Source organism: Mesitornis unicolor, unplaced genomic scaffold (assembly GCF_000695765.1).
Source record: "Mesitornis unicolor isolate BGI_N332 unplaced genomic scaffold, ASM69576v1 scaffold16869, whole genome shotgun sequence".
NCBI lineage: Eukaryota > Metazoa > Chordata > Aves > Mesitornithiformes > Mesitornithidae > Mesitornis > Mesitornis unicolor.
The window spans coordinates 3943-31292 of NW_010205366.1; the positions used below are offsets into that span (position 1 = coordinate 3943).

The window sequence follows — 27350 nt, forward strand, 5'->3', positions numbered from 1 at the left end:
TGCGTACTTCATAATGTAGTACCATCCAGAAGTCCTAAGTAACTGTATTTTCTATAAGAAAGGGAAGAATAAAACAGATTTGTGTGGATATAAGTTAATAGTATAAAATAATTAAATGCATGTCATAAGGAATTCTGACGATTTGTGAGTTCAGTTCTTGAGGATGGCTAAAGAAACAGATCCTAGCAGGATCAAACCTTGTATATTTACACACACAGGTGTAAAAGCAATATTGCCAGTTAACTGAAATAGCATTTTCAGTATTGTTCTGAAAATTAGTGAAGTTCAGAAGCTGAATTTTAAGCTCAGGTGTTCACATTTGAAATAAAATATGTCTCATGTCCTGTATAATTAAGGCAAAGTATGTTATCTTTGGAAAATACCTTGTATATAGTTTCTGCATAAAAATAGGCAATAAAAAATAAAACTATATATATATATTTAATGGAACACTGTTATGTATGGTCCAGCAGAATAAGGCACAAAAAGTAAATAGAATGCAAAAGCATATATAAAAGTTAATGTGTTATTCTGAGTGGAATATAGCAAAATTCAAGTAGTTCTGAGTATGCTCATTTCTTGCAATAGGAATACACATTTTATATAGGTATTTCATGCTAAGCCTGATGTACCAAAATTCACCATGTAAGCATTATCTATCAGAAGTAGGTCATCCATACTGTGACTGTATTTAGGAACCTGATACTTTTCAAACCACTTGGAACAAAGCTCCTTTAATGAGACGACTTGGCCTGAAAACCAACCGTGAATTTTTCCATGAGGCAAAGTGTGTTGGTTTCTTGCCCAAGTCCCTTGTGTGCATGCTTAATATGAAGGTTAATACTTTCATTCATATAAATGACAATACACGCCCCTGAAGTTGGGCGCATTTGCACAGCTTGTTTTTGCAGGTATTCACAAATTTCACAAATTCACAAAAAGCAAATTTGCTGTGTCTCTAAATTTCCAGAGAGATTATTGTGCAGAATGGGCCACTTCCAGCAGCTCAACTGCATGATTGAGGTCAGGAACCTTTCAGGTGAGCTGGTATTGAATTTAGGTTGGAAGTGCGGTCTGTTCATCAACAAATAAGCATACTTGTATATGTATCGAGAACAGAGAATATTTCAGTTTGATAGAAGGCATACACCATCATTTGTTGCAGCCTCAAAGCAGCCCCCCTTTTCCTCCCGGAGTAATATATATAAGATTTTCACAAAGGAGGGGGAGAGCAGATGAGGTCTTTACTTCCTTCCCAAAGTTTCAGCTAGCTTCTTCAGTCTTTTCTTCAGCTCTAGAGGAAACTTCTCATAACACTTTTTGCAGACAGGCTTCATATCAAACTCGACAAATTTATTCCTAAAACAACAAAGCAAAATCCAGACAAAGTTTTAGTACAGGGACAGTGAAAAGAAAATAATTTAAAAGTATCCTATTAAACATGCGCAGGCAAAAAATTACAACTGCAGTTTATACATACACATGAAGTTACTTTCACGAGGTTATACATTGTAGAGTAGTTACAGTACCCTGTTGAGTGAGTTACGCAGTTTTTACCCAAGTGTCCATATTTATTAACCGTGTCATTTAAAAAGCCCTCCAAACCTAACTGTAGAGCTAAACAGACCAAATGAAAGATAACAGAATAACAAGTTAATATTTCAAGTTGCAGTTGTGTGAAAAATATTTTAGTTTTGATTGGCATAAATTCATGCAAAAACTCAAAATAAAAGCATCCTTAGCACTGACCAAAGAAGAAAGGAGCAGAAGTGGTGGTGAGAAGGAAAAAAAGTTTACAAACAGATTGGCTTTTTCTTTTTCTGCTTCTCTTTTTCCTTTGCTTCCCGTTCCCGTTTGGCAAGTCGTCGCTTAAATTCATCTGGCATTTTCTCATAGCAGTGTTTGCAGACAGGTTTTAGATCAATTTCAACAAATTTATCCCTTTAGAGTTAAATACAGAAAAAATAAGGAACAGAAGAGGAGAAGAGTTAAGAAGAGTAACTGAAGGAAGACCTGAAAAGACAGCTAAAAGAGATGTAAATTAGTAAGTGGAGCAAGAGGAAGAAAAAGGCAGATATTTTCTAAGTTCTGCTTCTGTGTTTTTCAGGCCATAAACAGTTACACTACAACAACAGCTACACTTTGCAGATAGCCACCGATAGGTTTTGAAGGGATCACACTTATCGATAAACTTACTTGAGTGTTAACTTAGTGTTGCAAGTTGAGCAAGCGAAGCAGTTCACGCACCACGCCTTATTCAGAGCAGACACAACTAGGGTGATGGGGGAAAAAAGAGAAATCATTAGCATTACCGAAAAGACAAAAAAAGGTATTACGAAAATTTTAAGCTCCCACATTCATGAGGCATGAAGAACAGTTATTTGATTCTTGTATCAAGGACCATAGTAACACGGCAAGGCTGGGAAGGCCCATGTGAGTGCAGTGCAGCAGGACTGGGAAGCACTGGTAAAGCTGTCTCTGAGGGTACCTACAACTGTGCTCACGAGCAAGACCAGTTTAACCTATTCCTGCCTCCTGTTGCCTGCTTCCACCTCATCTCACAGCACGCTGACCTCAGGCAACTGTTTTATGAGGCTGCGTTTCCAACTTAATCGGGAGACCATTTCAGCTGAAAAGCAATCCAGCAAGAAGGTGTTCAAATTTTCATTCAGTTCCATTTCCCAGCTCCCAGTCCGACTGCAGCGCCATCAACAACAGCTCTTGCACAGCCAAAGAAGATAACGTGAAGCCAGCAGTCAGGACACTGCTGGTAAATCAGAATTACTAAGGTAAAAATATTGATAGACTTAATGGGATAAATTACTTGATCAAGACCAACTTGGATATATTTTTATTCTTTGCTTTGGAAAGAAAGTAACTATTTTCTCTTTGTTCTGTATCTCAATCCATTTTCTGTTCTTCTTGTCTTTTAAAGCACCTTTTCACTTTTCCCTGACAAAATTTTCCTCTCTTCTTAATCTAAGTTAGGAGATGCAGGACAATGGTTGTCTTATAAAATACAGCATTTTCTCAGCAACAAACAGAACCAGACAGAGCTTTTTTCCTGCACCATGGGGCAAGCATATCCACAGAAGCAAAGTTATTCCACCACTTGCCAAAAGAGTATGACTCAGATGAAAGTCTTTTCTCCCAAGCAACCTCTGGAAGACACTCACAGACAGCCTCCTGAAAAACCGCTGCTCAAAAAAACCCCAAAACAACTGGATACTCATCATTTGTGACAGCAGTGTCAAATGTGTGTGCAAAAAATAAAAGAAATGTAAAATAATTCAAGACATACATTAAAAATAAAGAAATATTGGGTGTCAGATTATATGGTGTAAAATTAGAAACATGAAGAGATGTAGTCATCAGACGAGGCCGAATTTATTCATTCACCTCAAATCCAGTTCTGCTCATTCCAGAAGAATTTTAATGAAGAGGAGGACATTGTTTCCTCCAAGGCCTTCTGGATTGTCGTTCTGCAGGTATAGTCCAGTCCAGAAAATATGGGCAAAGCACATCTCTGGCATGTAGGTCTCACCCTATACTTACAGGGCTATAAACTAGTTTATGTCTCTTTTTACACGCTAGAGGCTTCCTCCCACTTTGCTAATGCCTTTGGCTTAAGTGAGGCTAACACTGGTATTATAGTATTTACTTCAGGCAGGGGTAAATAGGCACATTTTATCATAGCTGGTTGTCCAAAAACCCCCTGCAAAACACTTCCACCTCCTCAAGCCTCCCTGCCCCACCCCCTCAAAGTTAAAACACTTGCTTCCAGTTCTGCCTTTATAGGACACATCTTTCCAAATACGATCTTTCCTTGTTTTGTGACATTATCATCAGTCTAGATTTTCAGAAGACATGTGCCTGCGATAGACAGGTAAATATCTCTATGAACCAAACTGAAATAATGGAAACTAGGCACTTTAAAAAAAAACCCTTACAGTGCCCACCCATGTCTTTCAGTATCTAAATACTTTTTCAAATTTGGTTCACGATCCCTAAATTTGTTTGAGGAGATGCCTGTGTGGTCATCCTCACAGTTTCATGTGGGTTTTTTTAAAGTCAGTGGGGCAGGAAACCACCTCTGTGCATCTCCTAGCGTCCCTGGCCTTTGCATGTCACTAAACAGTATCTGCCTGACCAGAGTTCTCTTCAGTCCCTGTGTGACCTTCCACACCATCTTGAAACACTCACTGTAAGGTTTTCTTACCATTTGATCTCTGACTCGCCAGCTCCAACCTAATGTCCGATTAAGAGAATGGCTGATTTTGTTTTAATCAGAACAATGAAGGATTCAGCAAGGGGCTGCTTTCCCCTTACTTCCGCTTTTAAAGAGAACTTCCATCAGAAAGACTATTAAGGAAATAGAAAAGTGCTTACCATCACCTTCAATCACACGGTTGCAATGGAAACAAACATCACCAAACAGCTGAAGAGGAAAGAGAAGTAATGAATTTTTAATGTAACAATTTTATCAAGGGTAGCTTCTCAGACTAACAAAATAACTCTATTTTAGCTGACGGGCACAATAGTTTTCTTCCTTATTTCAGTGAAATAAAGAGAATGCTGGTGAATCTGGTTTGTTTTTTCAAGTATGTTTTACACCATCTCATCACAATAAGTCTTTACAATATTAAAGATGAAAAAATTTGCTTAGATCTGTTTTATCCTCTAAAAATGACTTTGTTTTGTTTTAACATTTCTCTAATCCTGAACACTTGAAATACAGCAATCGGTGTCACGTACACGTCATTATCAGCCAATTTAACATTCGGACTTACATGCATGACTAGAACAATGCGTTGCTGTTTCTGGCAAAAAACTGTGAGGAAATGTTATTTTAAAAAAGGTGAAAATTTAGACCAAAAATGATCCATTCTATTTCCAGCTTTAACATTTCTCCACAATGTAACAATGCAGAAGTGCTCAAAATGTCATGTATTTTTTCTAGATGTAGTAGTTAACCTAGTAGAAGACACCCACTCTACATACAGCTCTTGTGCCATACAAGTATATGTGTACTTGCCCCATCATGGCTGCAATACTATTACTACCAATGTCATGGGATTTATTGTTTCCCAGCATGCCAAGCAACACTGCCCTGCATCACTGACAAATTAAAAATCCATCTGTAATTAGTAGATGTCTTACAACTCCCAGATGTAAGCCCTACTCTTGTATTTATACAAGCAAAGATGTGGACATGGCACAACGCAGATGGCTTCAAATAAAAAAGCACCATACAGGGTGGTGCTGGACTACACAATTAAGGGAATCTGGAGAGAGATGGTACCATGGTACGTAACCCCTAGATAAATGCAAGTGGTCACTAGGTGGTGTCCTCTGACAAATTTAGTCTTCGCAGTCTTCAGCAGTCCAGTGAATGATCTGGGTGGTGCGGTGCCTGTTAACACACAGTCAGCTTAGAGTAGCAGCTCTACGGAGAACCACGCTACTCATTAGGTCTAAAACCGCAGCTACTGAGTGGCAAATCTTTAGCTTCTTGGGAAAGATTGGGTGTCATTAGCTGCTCTGATCTCACAGACATGTAAAAGCTTGCAACAGCTCTACTCAAGTACCACTAAGCTTGAAGAACAACTCGATACTGATTGTCCTGGGTAGCCTTTGGGAAATAATGCAGTCTTCCTCCTCGAGACTAATGTATAGAGAAACGCGTATGAATTAACTGCAATAGAACGTCTGCTAATTGGCATTGCACCCACAGGTGCCTATAAGAAAACAGAAGAATGTCCGTGGTTTTCTGTCTCTATCTAATAAAACCAATCTATTTGTTCACCATTTAGCACCAGTTTTTAAAATATGTAACCTTACCTGATTGTAGTGGGTTTCACAATATGCCAAGCCTTTTCTCTCGTAATGACGATGGCCCAGGAATGGCTTTTCACATTTTGCACAAACAAAATGCTACAAAGAAAATGACATACAATTTAAAAATTATTATTTGGAAGTAATGGTATTTTTTTCTGGAAAGTGAACCAACCAAGGCCAGTACTGAGCATGACTGAAGTCTACTGAGCTAGCTGTGCCATCTTGAAAAGGACAGTTAAAACTTGTTTATTTCTACATTTAGACTACTAAAATAATGTGCCTTTTAATGTCTTCAGTATTTTAATCCAAAAGTTAAAAAAAACAAAAAACAAGAAAAGGGATTCTGTTATGTTATCAATGAACAGAATGAAGAGGTGTAGAGGAGTTTCTTGAACAACAAGGCCATAAAGTGCTACGGGACTGTGTGAACAATCCAGGGTTTGAGAAGGACAGTGTGTCCTTGAACACACTGAAATCAGGAACTATGTTGCAAGAAAGTAACTGATGAGGAACTAAGGCAGGAAGCTTGAAACCGCAAGGCAAACCAAGACTACCGCATGCTTTATTGTGTGCAACCATCACTCAAGATGAGGCGCGTGAACAGAATGCTTGAACCAATGATATTATTGTTTTATGCTGTGTGAACCCTGCTGTAGACTGTAACTGTGTTTTGCAATAAAGAAGAAGCATTCATCATACTTCTGTGGAGACTGTGTTTGTATTCCGGAGCTCCCCTAACTCTTCAACTGGCGTCCGAACAGGGACCAAGCGGCAAGACACTGAGTGACTGAACGCTGGTGTAGAGAGACGCAGACGGCGTTGATGCACAGAGGCTCCAAGTCTTTCCACGATCGGGAAGCGTGAGCTGGAGGGGAGCAGGCGTGGACGTACCCGAGTCTCAGCAACTGGAGGTAGGAGAATCAGCGCAATTTTCCCCCGCCTTTTTAGTTGCTAATATGGAAGTGGAATTTGCGGCAGCCATCAAGCTATTGTTCAGCATCCTCTCAAAGAGAGGAGAATTAGTAGCAGAAAAAACTTTAAGCAAGTTGGTAGAATGGGCACGGGAGCATGGACATTTGTGTTTGCCTGCTCACTTATTTGTTGAGAGTTGTTGGCGGGATTTAGGTGACACTATGTGGGAACTAACGCTAACAGATCAAGATAAAGATATAAGGGGCTTTAGAACTGTATGGAGAACTGTTATAAATACGCTAAAAGAGATGCATGCAGAGACAAAAGTAGCAGCTGCTGCACTCCACCCGGCCTCCCCCCCCGCCTCCTCCACCTAAGCCAAGCCGACTAGAAAATTTGTTTGGAACGGGCTATCTGCGTCCTATAAAAGGCATGACCGGCCAACAGTGTTCTACTGTAGCGGAGTTGGCAGGCGCTGCTGCAACACCACCCACGGAGATGGCTACTCCCCTGGAATCCGGTTCTGGTTCTAATATCCCTCCTGCGCCGCCACCCGCCACAATACCAACGGCCCCCCCAGCACCACCTGAGCAGATCAATATCACAACTGAGACCCTGATGGGGGGACCTGCTCCGGCGCAATTGCCACAGCCTTCTGCCCCACCTCAGGCAGTGCCACTTCCTGATGATGACGATGAGGATTTATCCACCTGCTCTGTTATGGAAATGAAAACAACAGGGCTTAAAGAGCTAGCTCATCAAGTGGCCGAAGTGCTTCAAAAACTTGACAATTATGCCGGAGCAACTGCCAAACGGTTTGCTGAAGGTGTTATTCCATCAAAGGTTCCACACAACTCCGTTCAGCGACTCCTTTCAGAAACTCAAAATCCTTTAACCCCCTCTGCACCGCCCGCATCTCGTGCTGTGTCCCGTTGGTCAGGTGTGATCAAAGATGCTATCTTAGAGGGAGATTGGCATCCTGTCAGCAATATGGCCTGTCCTGTTATAACTGGGGCCAATGGCCCTCAATATGAGCAACACGATTGGAAAATTTTGCAACAGGCCATAAAAACTGTAAAGGAAAATAGCATTAAATCTGAACAAGCGCGAGCTGTTTTGGATTGGATTTATACAGCCGATGCCAATTCCCCATTTGATTGCCAGAACTTGGCCTGAGTATTATTAACCCCCGCCCAATATATAATTTGGGCGCGGGAATGGGAGCGGTTAACACAGATGGAAGCTATGCGACCCCGAGATCCTGCTGATTTGCTCAATGGTGTAACCGCCGATATGATAACTGGACAAGGGCGATTTGCTGACATTAACTGGCAATTACGTTTTCCACTCCCGTTATTCCAGCTGTCAGCTAGCCTGGCTAGACAAGCCCTGAATGCAGTTCCTGACTCTACTCCTGCTCCAGCATTTACAACAATTAAGCAAGGGCTGACAGAGAACTATGGACACTTTATTGATCGCTTGTCTGGTGCTCTGTTGGCACATCCAGGAATGTCAGAGGAATCTAAACAAACAATGTTTAAAATGCTTGCCTTTGAAAATGCTAATCCTAAAGTAAAAGCTATATTGGCCACTTTACCCAAAGACGCAAACGTTGGAGATATGTTGGAACTTGCCTTAAGAGCTGAACAAGGACAACAGAGTAAAGTAATGGCTAATGCTGTTGCAGCCACTGTTAGATCTACGAGGAATATATTAGCATCCGCGGCTCAAAAAATAAACATGCAACAAAAGAATCGAAATCCAGAAACTGCCTCTGGTGTGTGTTATCGTTGCGGTGGTCATGGACACTATAGAAAGGCATGTACTGCCACCGTGTGGTGTGATAATTGCCAAAAGGAAACTCATGCTACCACAGTATGCCACCGGACAAAAAACGGGGCTAACAGCGTGAGGGGGCCCCGCGCTCTGACACAAATGGCCGACCCAACACTATCCAACAGCTACAACCCCCCTGCAACTAGGGGAAGCCTGGGAATCGATCTGGCAGCAGCAATAGATATCACCTTTAAAGACTCCTCAGTCCAGCATATTCCCACGGGTGTGACCGGGCCCATCTATAAGGAAGAAAGCAATGTTGGCGCTCTTCTCATAGGCCGTTCATCAGCCGGTACAGCTGGCCTCATCGTATTACTGGGGGTAATTGACATGGACTATACAGGAGAAATACAGATTGCCGCTTATGCCTTATGTCCCCCTCTGACAGTAAAAAAGGGGACGCGAGTAGCATAATTAGTGATATATCAAAAAGCTGCCTTAGAAAAAGATGTAATGTCCTGCAGCTCACGAAGGGGGAACCAAGGCTTTGGCTCCACAGGCAACACGGTGGTGAACCTGGTGCAACAGATGAAACAAAGACCGATGATACAAGCACAACTCACCTGCCGTCAACAAAGCTGTGAAATAAAACTTATGACAGACACAGGGGCGGATGTCACCATAATCAGCAGAAAAATATGGCCTAAACAATGGCCATTAATCCCGGCTCTAGATGCAGTGCAAGGAGTCGGCGGTGGCCAAAGACCCTTGCAGAGCCGAGACCCAGTGTTGCTTCGACTACCAGAGGGACACTCTGTTGTCTTGCGACCATATGTTATGCCACTGCCTGGAGACTTAGAGGGCCTATTGGGTCGAGATGTCCTAGCTCAGGTGAGGGCCATTATCACCATTCCCAGTTCTCAAGATTTTGCTTAGTGGCCACTGCTACGGAGCTGCCTACCCCAGCCATCTCTTGGAAAACTAATGAACCCGTATGGGTGGAGCAGTGGCTGATAAACCAAGGAACGGCTCCATCAACTTGTTCAAGAACAATTACAGGCCGGACATATTAAGCCCTCTATTAGGCCGTGGAACACACCTATTTTTGTCATTCCTAAAAAGAGTGGCAAATGGCGATTGCTCCATGACCTACGTAAAGTTAACGATCAAATGTGGCCCATGGGAGCGTTGCAACCTGGTATGCCATTGCCCACCACGTTGCCACAAGATTGGAATATTTTGGTGATTGATTTAAAAGATTGCTTTTTTACAATACCTTTGCAACCTCAAGATACAGTGCGTTTTGCTTTTACTCTCCCATCTATAAACAAAGAAAGCCCAGCTCAGCAATATGAATGAGAGGTGCTTCCGCAAGACATGAAAAACTCGCCCACAATGTGCCAGTTGTATGTTGCATGGGCACTGGCACCTTTAAGAACCGAAATGCCTAATGCCCTTATTTATCATTATATGGATGACATCCTATTTAGTCAAGAACAGCCCTTCACAGAACAGACGTTACAGAGAATAACAGTAGCACTAGAAAAAAAAGGCCTTGTCGTAGCACCAGAAAAAGTCCAACGAACTGAACCATGGAAATATTTAGGTTGGACCTTGTTTCGAGCTTCAGTATTTCCCCAGAAAATAGCATTGCATCAGAACATTAAGACATTAAACGATGTCCAGCGACTTACAGGGGAACTGCAATGGCTTCGGCCTTTAGTAGGTCTAACCAATCAAGACGTACAGCCTTTCCTTGTCTTGTTACATGGTACTGATCCTGCAGCCTTGGTGCCGTGGTCCGCAGCACATACACAATACTTTAATCAATTAAGCATGAAAGTTACCACGGCAGTAGCTAATCGAGCCTTACCGGACGTTCCTGTATCTATCCTCCTTTGCAATTTGAAAGATTCATCTTTTGCTTTCTTGCTGCAAGTTCCTGCTTGGCAAAAAGAAAAAGGGGGAGAAAGCGGCCCATCACCCACAAGTGCCAAGCAGGCTCAACAAATTTTGCAGAGGAGGCAAAAACCACAGTGCACGGTGCTGGAGTGGCTGTTTCCACCCCATACTGCTCCAAAAAGCATTTGGCAACGGACGGAAGTGATTTGTAAATTGATCAAAAAAGGCCGAACAAGATGCAAAGACGTCAGCGGCCAGGAACCAGTATGTATTAGCCTCCAGATGAATGCAGATACACTGGAGTGGCTGCTGGCAAATTCAGAAGATTTGCAGCTTGCCCTTTTGGAATATCCGGAGCGCATTATAACTGCAGTGCCCGACCATCCACTGCTTCGCTTTGTTGCACAGAACGAATGGCGGCCACAGCGTCTAGTGGTATCCCAACCTCTTCCACAGGCCCAAACTGTTTTTACAGATGCAGGGAGAAAATCTCTGGCAGCGGTTTGTGTATGGAGAGACAAAAATCAATGGCTCCATCATAAGATCAAGGGCATTAGCCAAAACTCTCTACAAACTTTGGAACTAAAAGCTGTGTTGTGAGCTCTGTCAGAATGGCCGAACGAGCCCCTAAACATAGTTTCAGACTCCTTATATGTGGTGGGAGTTGTGCAAAGAATTGAAGATGCTGTTGTTCGGCCGCCAAAAAGAGAATTATTGGGACAGCTGTTTCTGCAACTGCAGAAGGCCTTGCAAGCGCGGTCATCTCCTTGCTGTATTATTCACATAAGGAGTCATAAAACTAACTTAGGCCTTGGGGAGGGGAACGCAAGAGCGGATGCTTTAGTTACCTTGTCTGTGCAAGCCCCTGTAGACTCTTTTGTCATGGCTCGGCAGAGTCATGAAATGTTTCACCAGTCTGCCAAAGCATTAAAAAGACAGTTCCGGTTATCTTGGTCAGACGCCCAAGGGATAGTAAAAGCATGTGACCAGTGTAGCAAACACAGTGGATTGCTAGGCCTGGGGGTAAATCCTAGGGGCTTGGCGTCATGTGAAATATGGCAGATGGACGTAACACATGTAGGAGAATTTGGAAGATTAAAATATGTGCATGTTACAGTGGATACCTTTTCGCATATGATATAGACCACTGCGCAAACAGGGGAGAAAGCAATTCACGTGATTCGGCACCTTTCCGCCTGTTTTGCGGTTTTGGGAGTCCCACAAACCATAAAAACTGACAATGGACCTGCCTATGTTGGCCAGAAGGTAAACCGATATTTACAAAGGTGGGGTGTCAAACATACTACTGGCATCCCTCATGTGTCTACAGGACAAGCTATAGTAGAAAGGGCCAATCGCACCATCAAAGAGGTCTTAGCAAAGCAAAAATCAGAAGCTGAGGCAGATCCCCTCATCCGCCTTTATAAAGTGTTGTTTACTTTAAATTTTTTGAGTATATCAGGGCAGCAAGAGATACCCCCAGCTATGCTGCACTATGGGAAAGAGATAAAGCTGAACGAGTCTAGTATTAAGCTAATGTATAAAGACCCAAAAACAGGGGTGTGGACAGGACCAGGCACGTTGCTCTTTAATGGCCGAGGCTACACTTGTGTCTTAACAGATTCTGGACCTATTTGGGTGCCGAGCAAGCGGACGCGACCTGTGGTGCAGACACCCAAAGACCATAAACAAGAAGAAGAAGAAGACCAAGACAAACGAAATGATATAGAAAACAGCATGGTGGGTTTGCTGGGAGACATAGCTTGTATGGAGAGTAACTATGAACAGACTCTTGAGCAAAATTTCACCAAGAGCTAATGTTTAGGTCACGTTAGCCAACATAACAGGCCAAGATTCCGTGTGTTTAAGCTCGGCCACCCCAGGGAACCCATTTCGCACGTGTCTAATCGGAACCCCTGTGTGGCGACCAGAGGAGTTCCGAGGGTATATCAAGAATGTGTCAATGTTGAACTTTACCATAGCAAATATGACTCTTACAGGTTATGGGATTTCCCCATCGCAACAAGATGGAGGGTAGCAAGCACAAATTGGGAATAGTTTAAACATTACCCTAACGTCCCCTCCGGAAGAACTAGACTTATTAGGGTGTCTTAATGCCTCGGCTATAGGGAAGCAATCTGGGTCATTTAGCTTTGATCCCCCCACACAAGGACAGTTAAATGTAAACAGGAATTTCTGGGCAACCGTAGATTCCGCCCTTAAGTCTAATGAAGTTTTTAACAATCTTTATTCCTGGTTTAACCAAACTGGGAAGCCTGCTCGAAAGCCAGGCATATTTTTAATATGTGGGGACCGGGCCTGGAACGGGATCCCCGCAAGCCCTCATGGAGGACCGTGTTATTTAGGGAAATTGGCATTGTTCCATCCCAATTTGACAGCACTCATGCGATGGGCCTCAAACAAAACCCAGAGGAGCAAAAGAAGCGTCCACGAGTTAGATTGCCGTGACCCAGAAAACCCAATATTTTGGTCACGGACTCGAGTGGTGTTTACTTCCCTTTTTGTCCCGGGAGCTACTGCAGCCAGGGCCATGACCACCTTCAAATAGTTAGCATGTTGGGCTAAAGACGAATTGAACACCACTAGCCAAATTTTAGATGAGCTATCGCAACATGTAAGTAGTGTTAATCATGCTGTGCTTCAAAACCATGCCGCTATTGATTTCTTATTGCTTACACAAGGACATGGGTGTGATGAATTTGAAGGGATGTGTTGTATGAACTTGTTGGATCACTCTGAGTCCATCCACAAAAAGCTGGCTATGCTAAAAGATAAACTGCACAACCTAAAAGAAACAAATGACCCCCTTGGAGACTGGCTCAGTCAGTTTTACGAGTGTTGCTTGAGAAGGGTCTAACCCTCATAATAGTAATTACAGTAGGATGTTTAATATCTGAATGTTTGTTGTCATGTGCTAAGAAGGCGATGTCACGATTAGTGGAGCAAGCCTGGATTGTCCAAAAAGAAAAAGGGGGACTTGTAGAGGCGTATCTTGAACAACAAGGCCATAAAGTGCTATGGGACTGTGTGAACAATCCAGGGTTTGAGAAGGACAGTGTGTCCTTGATCACACTGAAATCAGGAACTAAGTTGCAAGAAAGTAACTGATGAGGAACTAAGGCAGGAAGCTTGAAACCGCAAGGCAAACCAAGAGGATCGCATGCTTTATTGTGTGCGTCCAATCATCACTCGAGATGAGGCGCGTGAATAGAATGCTTGAACCAAGGATATTATTGTTTTATGCTGCGTGAACCCTGCTGTAGACTAGAACTGCAACTGTGTTTTGCAATAAAGAAGCAGCATTCATCATACTCCTATGGAGACTGTGTTTGTATTCTGGAGCTCCCCTAACTCTTCAAAGAGGTACTAAATAATGTGCATCATCATTACACTCTTGTGAAGAAAGCATTTGCTGGAGGAGATTTTAAAAATGACAAAAAGAATAAACTGTTTATCTTCCTAATTTTAATGGAAGGTGTGGAACTAAATCTTGTACATTGCCTTGAAATATGAACTCTCACGTAAGGTGCTTGAGAGATATTTATATGGCAGGTGACTATGGAAGACATAAGGGTATTATGATGCTCAGTAATATTACGGTTGCCAGAGAATTTTACTGCCTTTCCACATGTACTGCTTTGCACTCTGAAATTTTCTTTTGTAAGGACCTCACAGCATTTCCTTTTACTGATTTCAGTTTAACTGTCAAAGCTCTCTGTAATGTAGGAAATAACTCCTATTTCACAGTGGAAGATCAGCCACAAGAAGGTTGAAGATGGGATTAGGAGAAGGCATTTACTAATCATTGCTACATACTTTGCTAATCCTTTCACTGAAATTGATCAGTAAAACCCCAGATAAGTATTTACATTTGTAAAAGACAATGTATCATTTGATGTTTACCTCCACATGCCACTGTTTACCCATAGCATTCACCACACGGCCTTCAATTGGTCTTCTACAGGCCCCACAGATGGGGACACCCATTTTGTCATGGCAAGGTAAGCAGTAAAGCTCTCCCTTCAGCTCACGAGCATCAGCGGTGAGTTCCTTCCTGTTCAAAAGTAAACGCATTAAGAGCATGAGAGTTTCTGGAAAGAAAGAAAGAACTTTTAGCATCTGTTTTAGAAATTGCATTTGTACTACAGTAATGCAGCAGCAGCAAATATGACGTAGTTCAACATAGTTCAAGACTGATCCCAGTAAAGTGAGAACAGGCTGCTAAGTGAGACCCACTAAATCTCTCCGAAAACAGCCACTGAGCTGTTGTCATTCTGCATTCTGGTCATGTAGCACAAATATGTGTGTGCAAGCTGTAGACATGTTTGGTTTATAGTCTGACACTCTTGTCACCAGTTTATTTTAGACTTGCTTAACTGTAACTGAAAGTAAAATGTACAGGACTCTGCAACTAGGTACATTTTCCTTGTGGTATCAAACTTCAGAGAAAGAAAACTTATGGACCCACATGAGCTAGCAATGTTTATTCATTGCCAACTGCACAATCTCATATATTCTATCTTTAGTAATTTGCACGGTTAGAATACTGAGAACAGCTAAACATTAAATGTGACTGTACTCACTAATGCTCTCACTGGTGGTCACTGACACAACTTATTCAAAGCAGCCTTTGCTATGGTACTGAAATGATAGCTTCCTTTGCACCAAAACCAAACAACTACTAATGTGTACTATATCCTACAATGGACCCTTCTCTCTCTATCAGTGCATGATGCAGACATGTGCAGCTTCATGTACTGCAGTTGCAAAAGCTGATAAAATGAGGTGGGAGATAGCTACTAAGAAAAAGATAGGCTTTAAAAGGAGAGAACAAAGTTTGCATGCCACTCAATTAAAAAGAAATAACACAGGCAAGACAGTAACTCAAGCAGCCAAAGAGAACCACTTATCTTTCTCTCCTAGAAGAATAACAAGCTACCATTTTGCTGCTACAGAAACCATGATCTGTGTCTCTATTTCCTAAGGTACCATCTTGTCCTGCAGAGCTCAGCCTTTCACTACTCCTTGACAGGTCAGCTGTTGTTTGAACTCAAGGCCCAACTCCACCATCCCAAAAGCAGTGACACACATTTGGCCACAAGGCACTCAAACCCTGCCCCTCTTGCCAGTTGCACAGGACAGGTTTTTCACTTTAAGACGTAAATCGATGAAGCAAATAAACGTTTTCCTGTTTTCCTTTGCAGAACTCAAGTTACCCGCAGTTTGCACAGTTGAAATGATCAGGGTGATAAGGATCATTTTTGAATATGAGGGGCTGTTCATCGATAATGGCATGACACTTCTGGCAAATGTACTTCCCCAGTCCTCTGGCTTTTTCCCTGTTATGGCAAGGACGGCACAGATGTCTGAAAAAGCATTAAAAAAAAGAGGTAAGTACTGGTACCAGGTACCACAGTGCAAAATATATTCCAAAAATCTATTAGAACTTCATTTCAATCAGCCTTTTCCGGAGAGAAAACAGTCTTTAAAACAAATTCCTTGTTAGGCAAACCAAGTTCAGAAGAGGGAGCCCTATCATTTTATTTTCAGTCACCACAAGGATATAATTTCTTCAGCTCATTTGAGTTTGAACTGTGTTGAAACCAAGAAAATAAAGTTTGTGATAGATTCTCACTACTGAATGTTTTACTCTCAAAACCTTAAAAATTTAGATTGGAAACTGCATGACCACACAGGTCCTAATTCTGTAAATAACTATGTATATAATACTATACATATGAAGCCAATGGCCATAGAATCCACTTGTAAAACATTCTTGTGTTCACAGCTGGTAAAAATATCCTACTCTGTGAAGTGTCCCACTGAACTTAAAACAATTATTAATAAATAAGGTGCCAAACTAGGCCAAAATTGGAAATCCAAGTTGGAAAAAGAAAGTAAAAACTGGTATTAAAAAAACAAAGACAATGCTTCTGTATCTGCATGTTTTCTTTCGTATTATGTATCACAATGGTCCCAAAACGTTACCAGGTTGAGAACATGTTTGCTAAGAAATCTCATGTTGAAGTAAGTAAATTGTTAGTATTTTAAGTGTATATTTTAAGATATCCATTCTTAATTTTGTGATTTTTGCAGTTTTACACCTTTTCCTAACAAAAGACACTTTTCAGCTGAAAAGCTCCAGGAACCAAAACCTTTCAGTCCCCTCTCTCAGTTCATTTTATTCATGGTCCGTAACAGAAGGAAGATTGAGGATCTACCTGCCAGCATTCTTGACAAATCCAATATCGGCCAATACTTGCTGGCAGATATCACAGCAGAAGCACTCTGGATGCCAGCTGTTGTTCATAGCTTTAATAACACGACCAATAATGAACTCACCTGTAAGAAACACAACACTGGAATGTTAAATACCATGCTAGACAAAGTTAAAAGAAACTCACAGCCGAATTGCTACAATGATGTCCTCATCCTCTTCCTCCCTCCTAAATCTGGTAGGATATATTGCTTTCAGAATCACATTTCTGGTTCTAAACTATGAAATTTGGACTTCTTTGGGAGTATTTTGCTATGGGCCAGAAGAAAACATCTTTGCTGACAGAGGACTTTCTGTTCTGTTCTCGAACTGTTAAGAAATATATGGAATTCTTTATGTAATACGGCTTTCTTGTGTCCTAATCATCTTTTCATTTCTCTTCTTTTAGAAGACAACAACTTTAACTTCTTCTGTACATAGTAGTGGTTTCTACTCAACTAGGACCAAGTGCTGAAGGGGCTCTATACTCAAAGCACAACAGAACTGAGCCTGGGTGACTGTGGACGTCCTGCAAAAAAACCCCAACAGAGTCAAAATTGCAAAGTGAAGCTGCAGAACAGTCAATCCAACACAGACAACTTCTGACCTAGTATGAGGAGTCCTGTCCTGTATGGCATTAAAAAAGTGTGAGAACTGCTGTTCTGCAAGCATTGGATGACTGTACTGCACCGGCAATGAAGCCATGGCCACCACACACATGATTTAGTCATTATATATTTGGGCGTTGTAGTTCATGAGCTCTGCCTAAACAGTGTTAGGGCATAACACCAGTGTATGTCAGCAGTGTGTGGATGATTCTGGTGCATGGGAAGAGCAGCACATTGCATCTCAAGGGGTTAGGTATGAGGTTTCACCCAATGCCTTTAGAGGCAAGGAGCAGGGAAGCAGAAGATGAGGCCCTGGCACAAGGGAGCAGGAAGAGGAGGAAGGAAGGGGGCTGTGGAGCAACCAGCGGAGCACAAGGAGAGAAGTGGCCAGCTGGTGGAAGGGATGAGGCAGCAAGACTTCCTGGTACTTCAGGCTTGCTCAGAAATCATCACTGACCCCTTTCTTCCTCTTCCCCTGCTTGTTCACATCTGCAGCTTTGGATTCAAAGGTCTGTAACATCTGCTTCCCTCTCCCTTGGTGTTCAACTCCTCCCTCCACACAAGGGAAAGGCCTCACTGAGATAAGTGAAACCCCTAGCGCTTCGCCAAGGTGCCAAAGAAACACAAGAGCTTCCAGACCAGTTTAAGCAATAGCCAAATAATGACTTCCCAGCCCTGCCCGAGCACTATGTGTCACACACAGGGGGAAAAACCTTGCAAACAGTAACAGCACAGCAGACACGAAAACATTTACATCAATAGTGGCAAATAAAACACAGCCCTCAGTGTTACCTAGGGATGACATCAGACACTGAAGCCTTAAAGGTATTATTTGTTTCAAAAATATGAAGCCAGTTGGCTCATCAATTGATTATAACACTAGATGGTAAAAACTGTCCCCACTTCTAATGGAGTAAGACAGCATGGGTGGGCTGCAACAGTCGAAGCAGATGGCAAAGACCTGTTGCAGGGTTTCAGCTGCATCAGCACCTGCATGCAGATACATACAACCAGGAGTCATGAATGGCTGTTCATTGGACCACTGGATCAACAGCTAAACTACTCACTCAAATGATGCATTTTTTTTTAATACCATTGTTTGATGATCTTTAGGAAAAGCAGCTTCCCAAATTCTCTGAAGTCTAGTTCATTCTGGAAGTTTAGATGCTCAGCCACGCAGGGCCACCTCCCAGAGAAGATACACAAGGGTTGCACATCTTCTGTCACCCCAGTGACAGTCCCATTTGGGATCAGTGTGAAGCGTTTCACCTTGATGTAAAACTTACCACATTGATGGCAGCAAGGGGCAAAAAGCATCTGAAAATCATGTTCACAGTACTTCCTCCCTTCAAACTGCAAATGGAAAAAAATCTGAGCATTACAGGGATGAGGAGCATGCCCTTAACACAAATGCTGTAACATACCAGTTTGTTTCCAAGATGCAATTAGGTAATAAAACACGAGGGGCTGCACAAAAACACAGACCATGTGCTAGGCATTAAATCCACCCACCTCAATTTAGCTACTAGTTAGCATGTAGTGTTAACTGTGCATCATACTTCTAATATTGCCGAGAGTGTGAGGCATCTTCCGTCACCCATTTACATCACAACAGATATCTGAATTTTGACAGACTGCTGAAACTCCGATGAGACTAAGCGAATTGTGGGCAGGAAATTAACTAACAAAAACCTTTCCTGGGGGAAGCATTTTCCCTGAACCTGTTTCATCTCTCTTCCACTCTACATTTCCTGCAAGGATAACCCAGCATGCTGAAGGAAATACAGGAGGAGGAAGAACGCCCAGGGACAGAAATCTTTGCAATTTATGGAGCAGCACAGCCCAGACAGAAAGGAAAATAAAGGTTTTTCCTTCTTGATGTGTATTTTACAGAAACATAGAATCATTTAGGTTGAAAAAGAACCTTCAGATCACCAAATCCAAATTTCAAGTTCACTAGATCAACCAGATGAAATAGGGAACCAATCTTAGGGGATCTGGATTTGGATCTGAATTTTCTCACACCTTAGAGAAGTTCAGCTGCAGTTCAAGCTCACATAGGAAAAAAGAAAACAAACATATAAAAAAAAGTTCTACAGCACTGCATTAGAAACTTATCTGGAGAATATGTAAAACATGTAGGCAAGTATGTCCTGAAATGAAGGGAAAGGTTTAGATACCTTCAGGCACAACATTACTAGACACACATGCCAACTTGCGTGTCAAAACCAGACAGACAATATTAGGTATGCTATGAAATGTTTGGATTTGAATGTCTCAGTTTGAAACATTGGAAAAGGGGGTATAGCAGGAAACCCCACTCCTTTCTTTTTACTGGGTCTAACACAAAACAATGCAATGAGCATAAAATAACTATCCACAAATTAAGTTTTGGTGCACAAACAGAAAATACAGCCATGTACTTCAAGATTACCTGTTTTATACTATGAAATCCCAAGGATCAAAACCAATATAGGTATAGTAATTACTCGTGCAATATACAGAGCCAGTGGCAGGATGGGAATCTAAGACACACTCTAGAAGTCACTAGATACTTGAGATCAGAAACTTAATTCCTGTCCCCAACCTGAATTGCACCTACTAAGAACAGAAAGACACATGCTCAATACAGACTCTTCCAGAAGTCTTTGCTAGCAATTTATCAAGTGTTTGTCCAGTGTAACATTCTAAAACAGATTGGCTTTTTAACTGGAGGTTTTGGGTTTTTTAAATTGAGAGATGACTACTGCTATCTCAGAGAGCAATGGAAATTATTAGTTCATTGAGAATTGTGCTTGCTTCCTGCTGGCTAAAATCCTTTTAAAACTGAAAAAAATCTGAAAGCTTCCTGTTTTGTGTAAACAGGTGGTCCAATGGGAGATGCATTGGTTTGTTTGGATTTCAGAGCCACCCCATGTTGATCTGGGCGGACCTAACAGGTTTCCTTCCCCTCTGGTTTGCATTAGCCAGGTTGGTTACCACTCAGTCCTGTTTATATTTTCAACCTTCTTAGCTCATTTGTGCTGCTTTTGTGGGTGACCCAGCAGTTCATTGGTCAGAGAAAGCCTTGAGCTTCTACAGCAAATCCCACAGCACATACTTTAAAAAGCAAGGTCACTCGAATGTTGTATGTTGGAGGTCCATGTGTCAAATGGCTCTGCATAGAACATTTCACCACAACATAAACTCCCGCTGATCTCCACAGTTTTAGCCAACGTAGCAGAAAGACATGCACAAAACCTGAGTTTTTAAAGACCGCTGCTCTAAGAGGGTTTCTGGGAAAGCCTATTTAAGAAAGCACTCCAGGTGCAACTGGAATAGAAACGAATCTGACAAGCGCATTGCAGCTGCATCTTCCTACAGTTTATGACAAATATCTCAGAAAACCCTCCAAAACTGAAAAGAACTCCATCTCATTTAGGACACAGAAGTCATGTGCCATTCCATATTATTTTATTTAATAATAATAACAACAACAACAAGAGTATTATATTATTATAATACTTCTTAGACCAGCACAGCTGATCCCTATTGCTACACTGTGCAAACTCCCAGCACTGCTCTGCCTTGGCTCCGCTCGTGCCTGCAAGCGGCTCAGCTTGGGTGCCAGACCACAGTGAGCTGTGCTGATTGGAGTCCCTGCAGGCAGCCTGGAGACGTGTCCCGCAGTGCAGGAGACCCGCATCGGAATTCCTACCCACAGAGCCAAACAAGTTTAGCCCCCTCCACCCTGTGGAGCAGAGCGTGAAAGCTTATCACAGCAGCGTTTGACAGCAAATGTGATAAGCAGCTTAATGACTAACTGAGGGAACCTTGCAAGGCTTGTGATAGGTAGGGGAAGAATAATTGACTTCCCGATTGCTAAGAGCTGGAAATCATTTCCAAGAAACGCTAGCTTGGCTAAACCAGACACAGAATAAACACAGACTCATGCAGGGTGACCAACAATGCTTGTGTTTACCCACAAGGAACCTGCTCTGAAAAACACGTTACCTGGCCACACCTCCAAACACATCCACCTTCTCTAAGAGTGCAGTATATCCTTTCTGCCTGTCTTCTCCAGTCATTTTTTGCTGACAGCCATACAGATCATCTCAAGTCCTCAGAGCACTGTCAGCTGTCTCCTGAGCACTTGGCCAACCTAAGCCCATGCTTAGGGCTGTCCCTTCCCTCTCCCCCGAACACTATCACCCAGTATGTGCCCATCTCTTGTGGAGAGGTATCAAATGAAAGAAAAGCAAGCTGTGCCCTTGTCCTCTCTTCTTGCTGAGCAGCACCATCAGGAAACATGTTGGGGTTTCCACTGCTATCATCTCACTGATCACTTCGGTACCAGGTGAGAGCCATTCTGGAAGCGTGGGACATGTGTGGACACTCTAAAGGGCGCAGAAACAAATGAGAATGCTCTGCTATGGATTTCCCAGCTGAAAGAGCCCCAAAGGCATGAGGGCTGGGACAGCACAGATATCCACTGAGCTCTCCACTCTCTAGATCTCCAGGACAGGCCAGTATAGATGAGGGAGGAAGGCTGGGTAAGATTTATAAGCCATCGCCTGAAGGCTGTCAGAGGGCTTAAACAGACCAGAAAGTACCTCTCTTCAACAGCAGCAGACTTGCTGGTGCAGAGAGAAATGGTAAGATGTTGTGGTGGACACTAGAAAGGCTAAAGGCAGACGGGTGATGTGAAGTTCAAGCCACACACAAGTCATTACGTATTCATTTAATCTTCGTCACAATTATTTTACTTCTGTAATAGCTGTGGCAAAAAGTGTCTATTCCTAACTGAAACTTTCCACATTTTATGTGACATTTCTCAAGAACGAAGTGTCTATGCAGCCTGAAAAAATCCCTAGCAATGTTAACCAAAACATGTTTAGTACCTGAGGCTATTTTCATTCCCAGGGCAATCTATTGACAGTCACTTCTAACTTACTGTCTTTAACTGGGAGCATCACATTGCAGGCAGAGAGGGCTCAAAGACCAATATGAATATGAATGTTAACAGTAGGAAACAAAATGCCTACGTCAAATACATATAAACACCACCAGGATATTTGCCCCTGCCAAGGACATTCAGATATGGCCATTGTGAGCAACAGAGACATTGTAATATTCCTGGATTAGGTGGAAATGTAATACTTTCTTTCCATTGTGGTCCTCCTCCATCCTCTAGGAGATACAGGCTGCCTAGCACAGGATTTCTCAAACTTCTATCTCAAACAAAGGACCATTCAGCTTTCTGAAAGAGGTCCCTGGATTGTCACACTGTTTCTTGAGTCAGAAAAAAGATGAATAAAGTACTTATTGTGTAGAGAAAATAAATTTTATTGTTTTAAGACAATTCTATTAACACAGTTACAAATATTTTAGTTTTTAAACATTTGCATCACTTTATGTTTGCCTTGGGTCTTAGCACATCAGGACTCCTCACCATGCCTGCAAGCAGGCAGCAGCTCAGTATATACTTGTCCTGGTTTGAACTAAATAGAACTAATTTTCTATTTAGTGATTTTACTTTTCAGCTCAGTCTCTTTTAAGTGGCTGAACTTGCTGAAAACTAGCAGCATGTTTTTCCCAAACAGTGCTGCTGGAAGATATGCTCAAGGTCAGTCGTCTCATCATGGGTGCTGTGTCTGTGCCTACGGGGTGGGAAGCGGACCCAAAACTGACCAACTAGGTATTCCATCCCACATACGTCATACTCGGTATAAAAACCGAGGGATCACGAGGATCTTGACCCTTCTTGCATCTTGGAGCCCTTCCAGCTTGGACCCTTCTGTCCATCTTGATCCTGCAGAGGTCGAGGCCTGAGCAGAACCCTGCTAGTTCATCTGCTGCTGATCCTGATTCGTGTGTTCTGCATCCTGCTCCCACCTGCTGCTGAGTTTGGTCTGGGATTTTTCCCGTGCCCGGCTCTGCAGGTGACGTATTCATCATTGGGGGGAGGGTGGGGGGAGGATTTTATATTGGTTTTGTTTATATATTTGTACATATCTGTATACATTTATTTTCTTATTTACATTATTATCCTGTAGTATTAGTATTATTGTTTTATTAAACCTGTTAGTTTATTTTCCAACCCTCAATATTTCCCTTATTCTCTTTTCTCTTCCCTTCTGGGGAGGGGAGAGGGGTTAATAGAGAGCGTCTGTCCAGGATTTAGTGGCCGGCCCAGCCCTAAACCACAACAATACTAACAATCGCAATGTAATGCATAAGTATCTAGGGGGTTTGTTTTTTAATTGCTATTGCCTTGCAGCTCACCATTTGATGTCTTATGCAACACTAGTGGCTCATGTACCACAATCTGTGCAACACTATCGCTTACAGCACTGAAGTCTTTTGATCCTCAAACAAGGTGAGAGAAAGGAAACCCCAGGAACCTGCTATGCCAGTCTCTTTTCCAGTACACACTCCTCCCTCAGCCCCTCCTCGTCAACACAGTTCTGCAAAATTAGAAATACTGCCGTGGAAGATAAGCTGCTGTGCTCTTGCCACAAGGATGGCACACTGTACGTGAGAGCAGAGCACTGTGCTTTTAACACACTGCTTACCTTCCTATTCTGACCACAGTATGACATAAATCCTACTACTACTGTAAGTTGGACTACAAGCTACTTGAGTGGGACCTTATCTCTCAGACAGTAATTCCCTGTCTCACATCATCTACCCTTTCTTATACCAGTCACTTCCTATTTTATGAACTAGTCTAAAGCTTTCACTGAAGCCACTTTGTACTTGAGATAGCTGAGCTGCATCCTGAACCTCCATGATAGGGGAAAGCAAAAGAAAATGACATGGGTATCAAAATACCCACCTGAGCTGAGGGCAGCCTACCTGAGGCTGAGAAATATGAGTGAGAGCAGGTTTTAACCCTTGAAAGTGTGTAAGAACTGCTTGAATTTTGAATGCTCCGGTTCCTTAAACCTAGAGCTGACCTTACATAGGCCCTGTCTGGTTTGAGACTCTACATAGGCCCTGTCTGGTTTGATCTCTCTGCACACCCTGATCTCAGCATGCTGACTTACAGGTCATCTCTATGACTGACTTTTCACATGCTGTGCTGGCCTCAGTCAGCTCAGCAATAGACATCCAATGGACTGCAGGATGCTGGGGTTTCCTTCTCTATGACTGTTCTCCTGTAAAAAGTATGCTTTCTCTGTATTTCTGGTATGATATATAGATTGTTGGACAGGGCTTTGAGCAACCTGGTTTAGTGGGAGGTGTCCCTACCCATGGCAGAGGGTTGGTCCAGATGATCTTTAAGGTCCCTTCCAACTTAAACCATTCTGTGATTCTATGATTCTATGACAGATTTCAGGGAAAAAAGTCTGCACTGAGAGAGAAATCTGCAGCAGTTCTTTTCTCAGCTCTGATAATATGAAGCTACACATTTGAATAAGGTTATACACACTGATGTCCTCCGAAATGGAGAAACACAGAAACACACAGAAACATTTCTGCTATTTTCTCCCTCTGTTAGGCATATCCCTTCGGAGCCCCATTCTTGCCATGGAACTTTTTAAGCTACCGATTTGCCTGTAGTTACTTCTTGTATGAGAAAGGAGGCACAAGGCAAAGGCGGGGGGGAGACAGGGGCTTACCTCATAGAAGAGCCCCTCGGGGAACTGCTGGAAGCACTGGGCGCAGACGAAGCACTGCTCGTGGTACAGCTCACCGTTGCTGTTGACGATCTTCTCGGCAGGGGCAAAGCCACCTCTGCAGCGCTCGCAGATGGCGTTTGCAAGCGCGTTCGCCATGTTGCTGTCATAAAAATAATAATAAAAAAAAGAAACAGAAAGAAAATTAGCCCAAATAGGCAACAAAACTGGTTGTGCGTCTCTTTTTTTTGTCCCTCAAAGCCAACTGCATCAGCCTAATGCTAGGCAGATGAATGCAAGTTTTGCAATGGACTTAATGACTTGTGGTATCGCCTCAGAAATAAAACTGCCATTTCACCCTGCTCCCAAACTCTTCAGAAACAAAACCCCCGCAATGCACTCTAATAACTAGCAATTCAAAAAAACCAAACAGAAATATAATTACTACAGATACATTTGCAGGCTTTTTATGATAAGAAAAGGCAGGCAATTCAAAGAAGTACTATAAAAATGACAAAATACATTAGAATTACAGAAAACAAGAGCAAATACTAACAATAATTGAGGACTGACAGCACACAGGAAAATATAAATGATAATTCAAAAATAATTCCTAATCCTAAAATAAATATAATGACATTGGTTCAAAGGCTCTAAATAAGCAATGTGAAACAGTGTATAGTATCTAGTCTGGCAGATATTACTGAAAACCAGAGCAGGCAAACATTCCTTTTATAAGCTTTGCATAGCTTAAAATAACTATACAAATTTAGGTTGAAGTAACAGGATTTTGGGTAGGTTTGTTGGGGTTCATCTCAGGGAGGTCAGGCCATAGTTAGGTCACACACATTCCCATACAGAACAGAGCAATCACACTGCTGCTGTAAGGGCAGAGCCCTCAGTCTTCTGCAGGATGCCAAGCCTTTCCCCCAAGGGTAAGACATCTTGGCTCCCACCAGGTTCAATAGGAACTGAATTCATCCTTTGCACAGTATCTGAGGGAGCAAGCAAACACCTGGCACGTGGTTGGAAAAGGAATGTGCTTTATCTGTTTCTTACGCTGCCCCACAGAAGAGCCCGATGCAAGGTCACATCTGACCAGCTATTATTAGCTGGCTTTTTTTTTTTCCCTCTCTCTCTCTAGAGATCTTTGCAGAAAAGGAAAACAGTAACTAGTATCCAAATAGTCATCAAACAAGTGGGCAAGTTTCACAAAGATCGGACAGAGAATGGTCTATGTCATACTATCGCAACAGACAAACTGCAGTGACTATACATATTAACTGTGGTTAAGTATAAAGCCCAGTGATGGTCACCATGGATTGTGTATGCTTTCGGGGCGGAGGAGAAACCTCAGTCACTTCACCCATCCTCCACAGCAATCTAAATGAAGAATAATCACAACAGAAACTGGGATCTTTCATCATCACCTCAACAGTTCTCAAGCACAAAGATGTTAAAGCCATAACATTATTTCTTGTTAAGTGCTGTCAGACGCAAAGTGTAACCCAAGCAAAAACATGAAACAAAGTTCAAAAACAAATGAAAGCATAAAGCTTTCCTCCCCAGTATGCAAAAGTACTTCACTTCAATCTGAAACACATCACATATGTAAAAACAGCGATGTACATAATACTTCTGCATTAGTGAAGCAGTTTATCAATTTGCCCAAAATAACAGGCAAACAACCTCAAGTCAGAGAGACTACTTGACAAATTCCAACCCCATTTCAACTGCTGGTAAAGATTTCTGACACAATTAATGATGAAGTTTACAGCAACAGCTTAAATTTCAGCTGACAATTACAACTGGCAATGCAGCAAGCAGGACAGTGGCAAAGGCTGCATTAAGGAATGGCTTGCACAGCCTGCCCAGAGCTCAGATAGTAAAATACAAACGTATAATACATCAACAATGTCACCATAGTTACACCCCAAAGCTGAACAGAACGAACTTACAATTTCGCATAAAAGTCACAAAACTCTTTGTAGAGTTTTATGTCACTGTGCCTACGTTGCAATTTCGACACCGGTTTCTCGCCTTCATTTCCCACAGAGCTGTGGGCATCAGGTGCGACCCTGTGAGCAACCTCTTCATCCTCTGGGATGGAGTAAGGGTGACCTCTGTGCTGGAAGTCCATCTCTCTCTAATTGCTCTCCCGGGTGTGTATGTTGTGCGCTGATAGTGCAAAGAAGCTGTAGGCAAAGCTTGCAAAGCGAGCTGCTGGACTTCCCCTTGTTCCCAGCAAAGTGATTTACTCTCTCAGCTCCGTGTCATGTAGCCAGAGCTGCTCAGTGCCCTGCTCAAGCTTCAAGTTAAAAGTTCAGCGGCGGGGCGGTGAGCCTGTCACGCTGTGATTTACTGACGCTGGCTGCGAGTGGAGGAGCGCATTCCCCTGCCAGGACCTTGTGCAAACTCGGATGCTGGAGAAAGGCT

At 42.5% G+C, this 27350-nt stretch overlaps 1 protein-coding gene across 1 annotated transcript; it reads right to left on the bottom strand.

The window, feature by feature from the left end:
- Positions 1–1121: 1121 nt before the first annotated feature.
- LOC104546089 (LIM and senescent cell antigen-like-containing domain protein 1) lies at positions 1122–27149 on the bottom strand. Its single transcript, XM_010191381.1, has 10 exons — positions 26873–27149; positions 24918–25077; positions 18600–18666; positions 16671–16791; positions 15666–15815; positions 14353–14503; positions 5842–5934; positions 4390–4438; positions 2197–2272; positions 1122–1359 (listed from the first exon to the last, which is right to left on the bottom strand). Exons 1-10 carry the CDS (start codon positions 27052–27054, stop codon positions 1245–1247), a joined length of 1164 nt encoding a protein of 387 aa, XP_010189683.1. The 5' UTR covers positions 27055–27149; the 3' UTR covers positions 1122–1244.
- Positions 27150–27350: the final 201 nt, after the last annotated feature.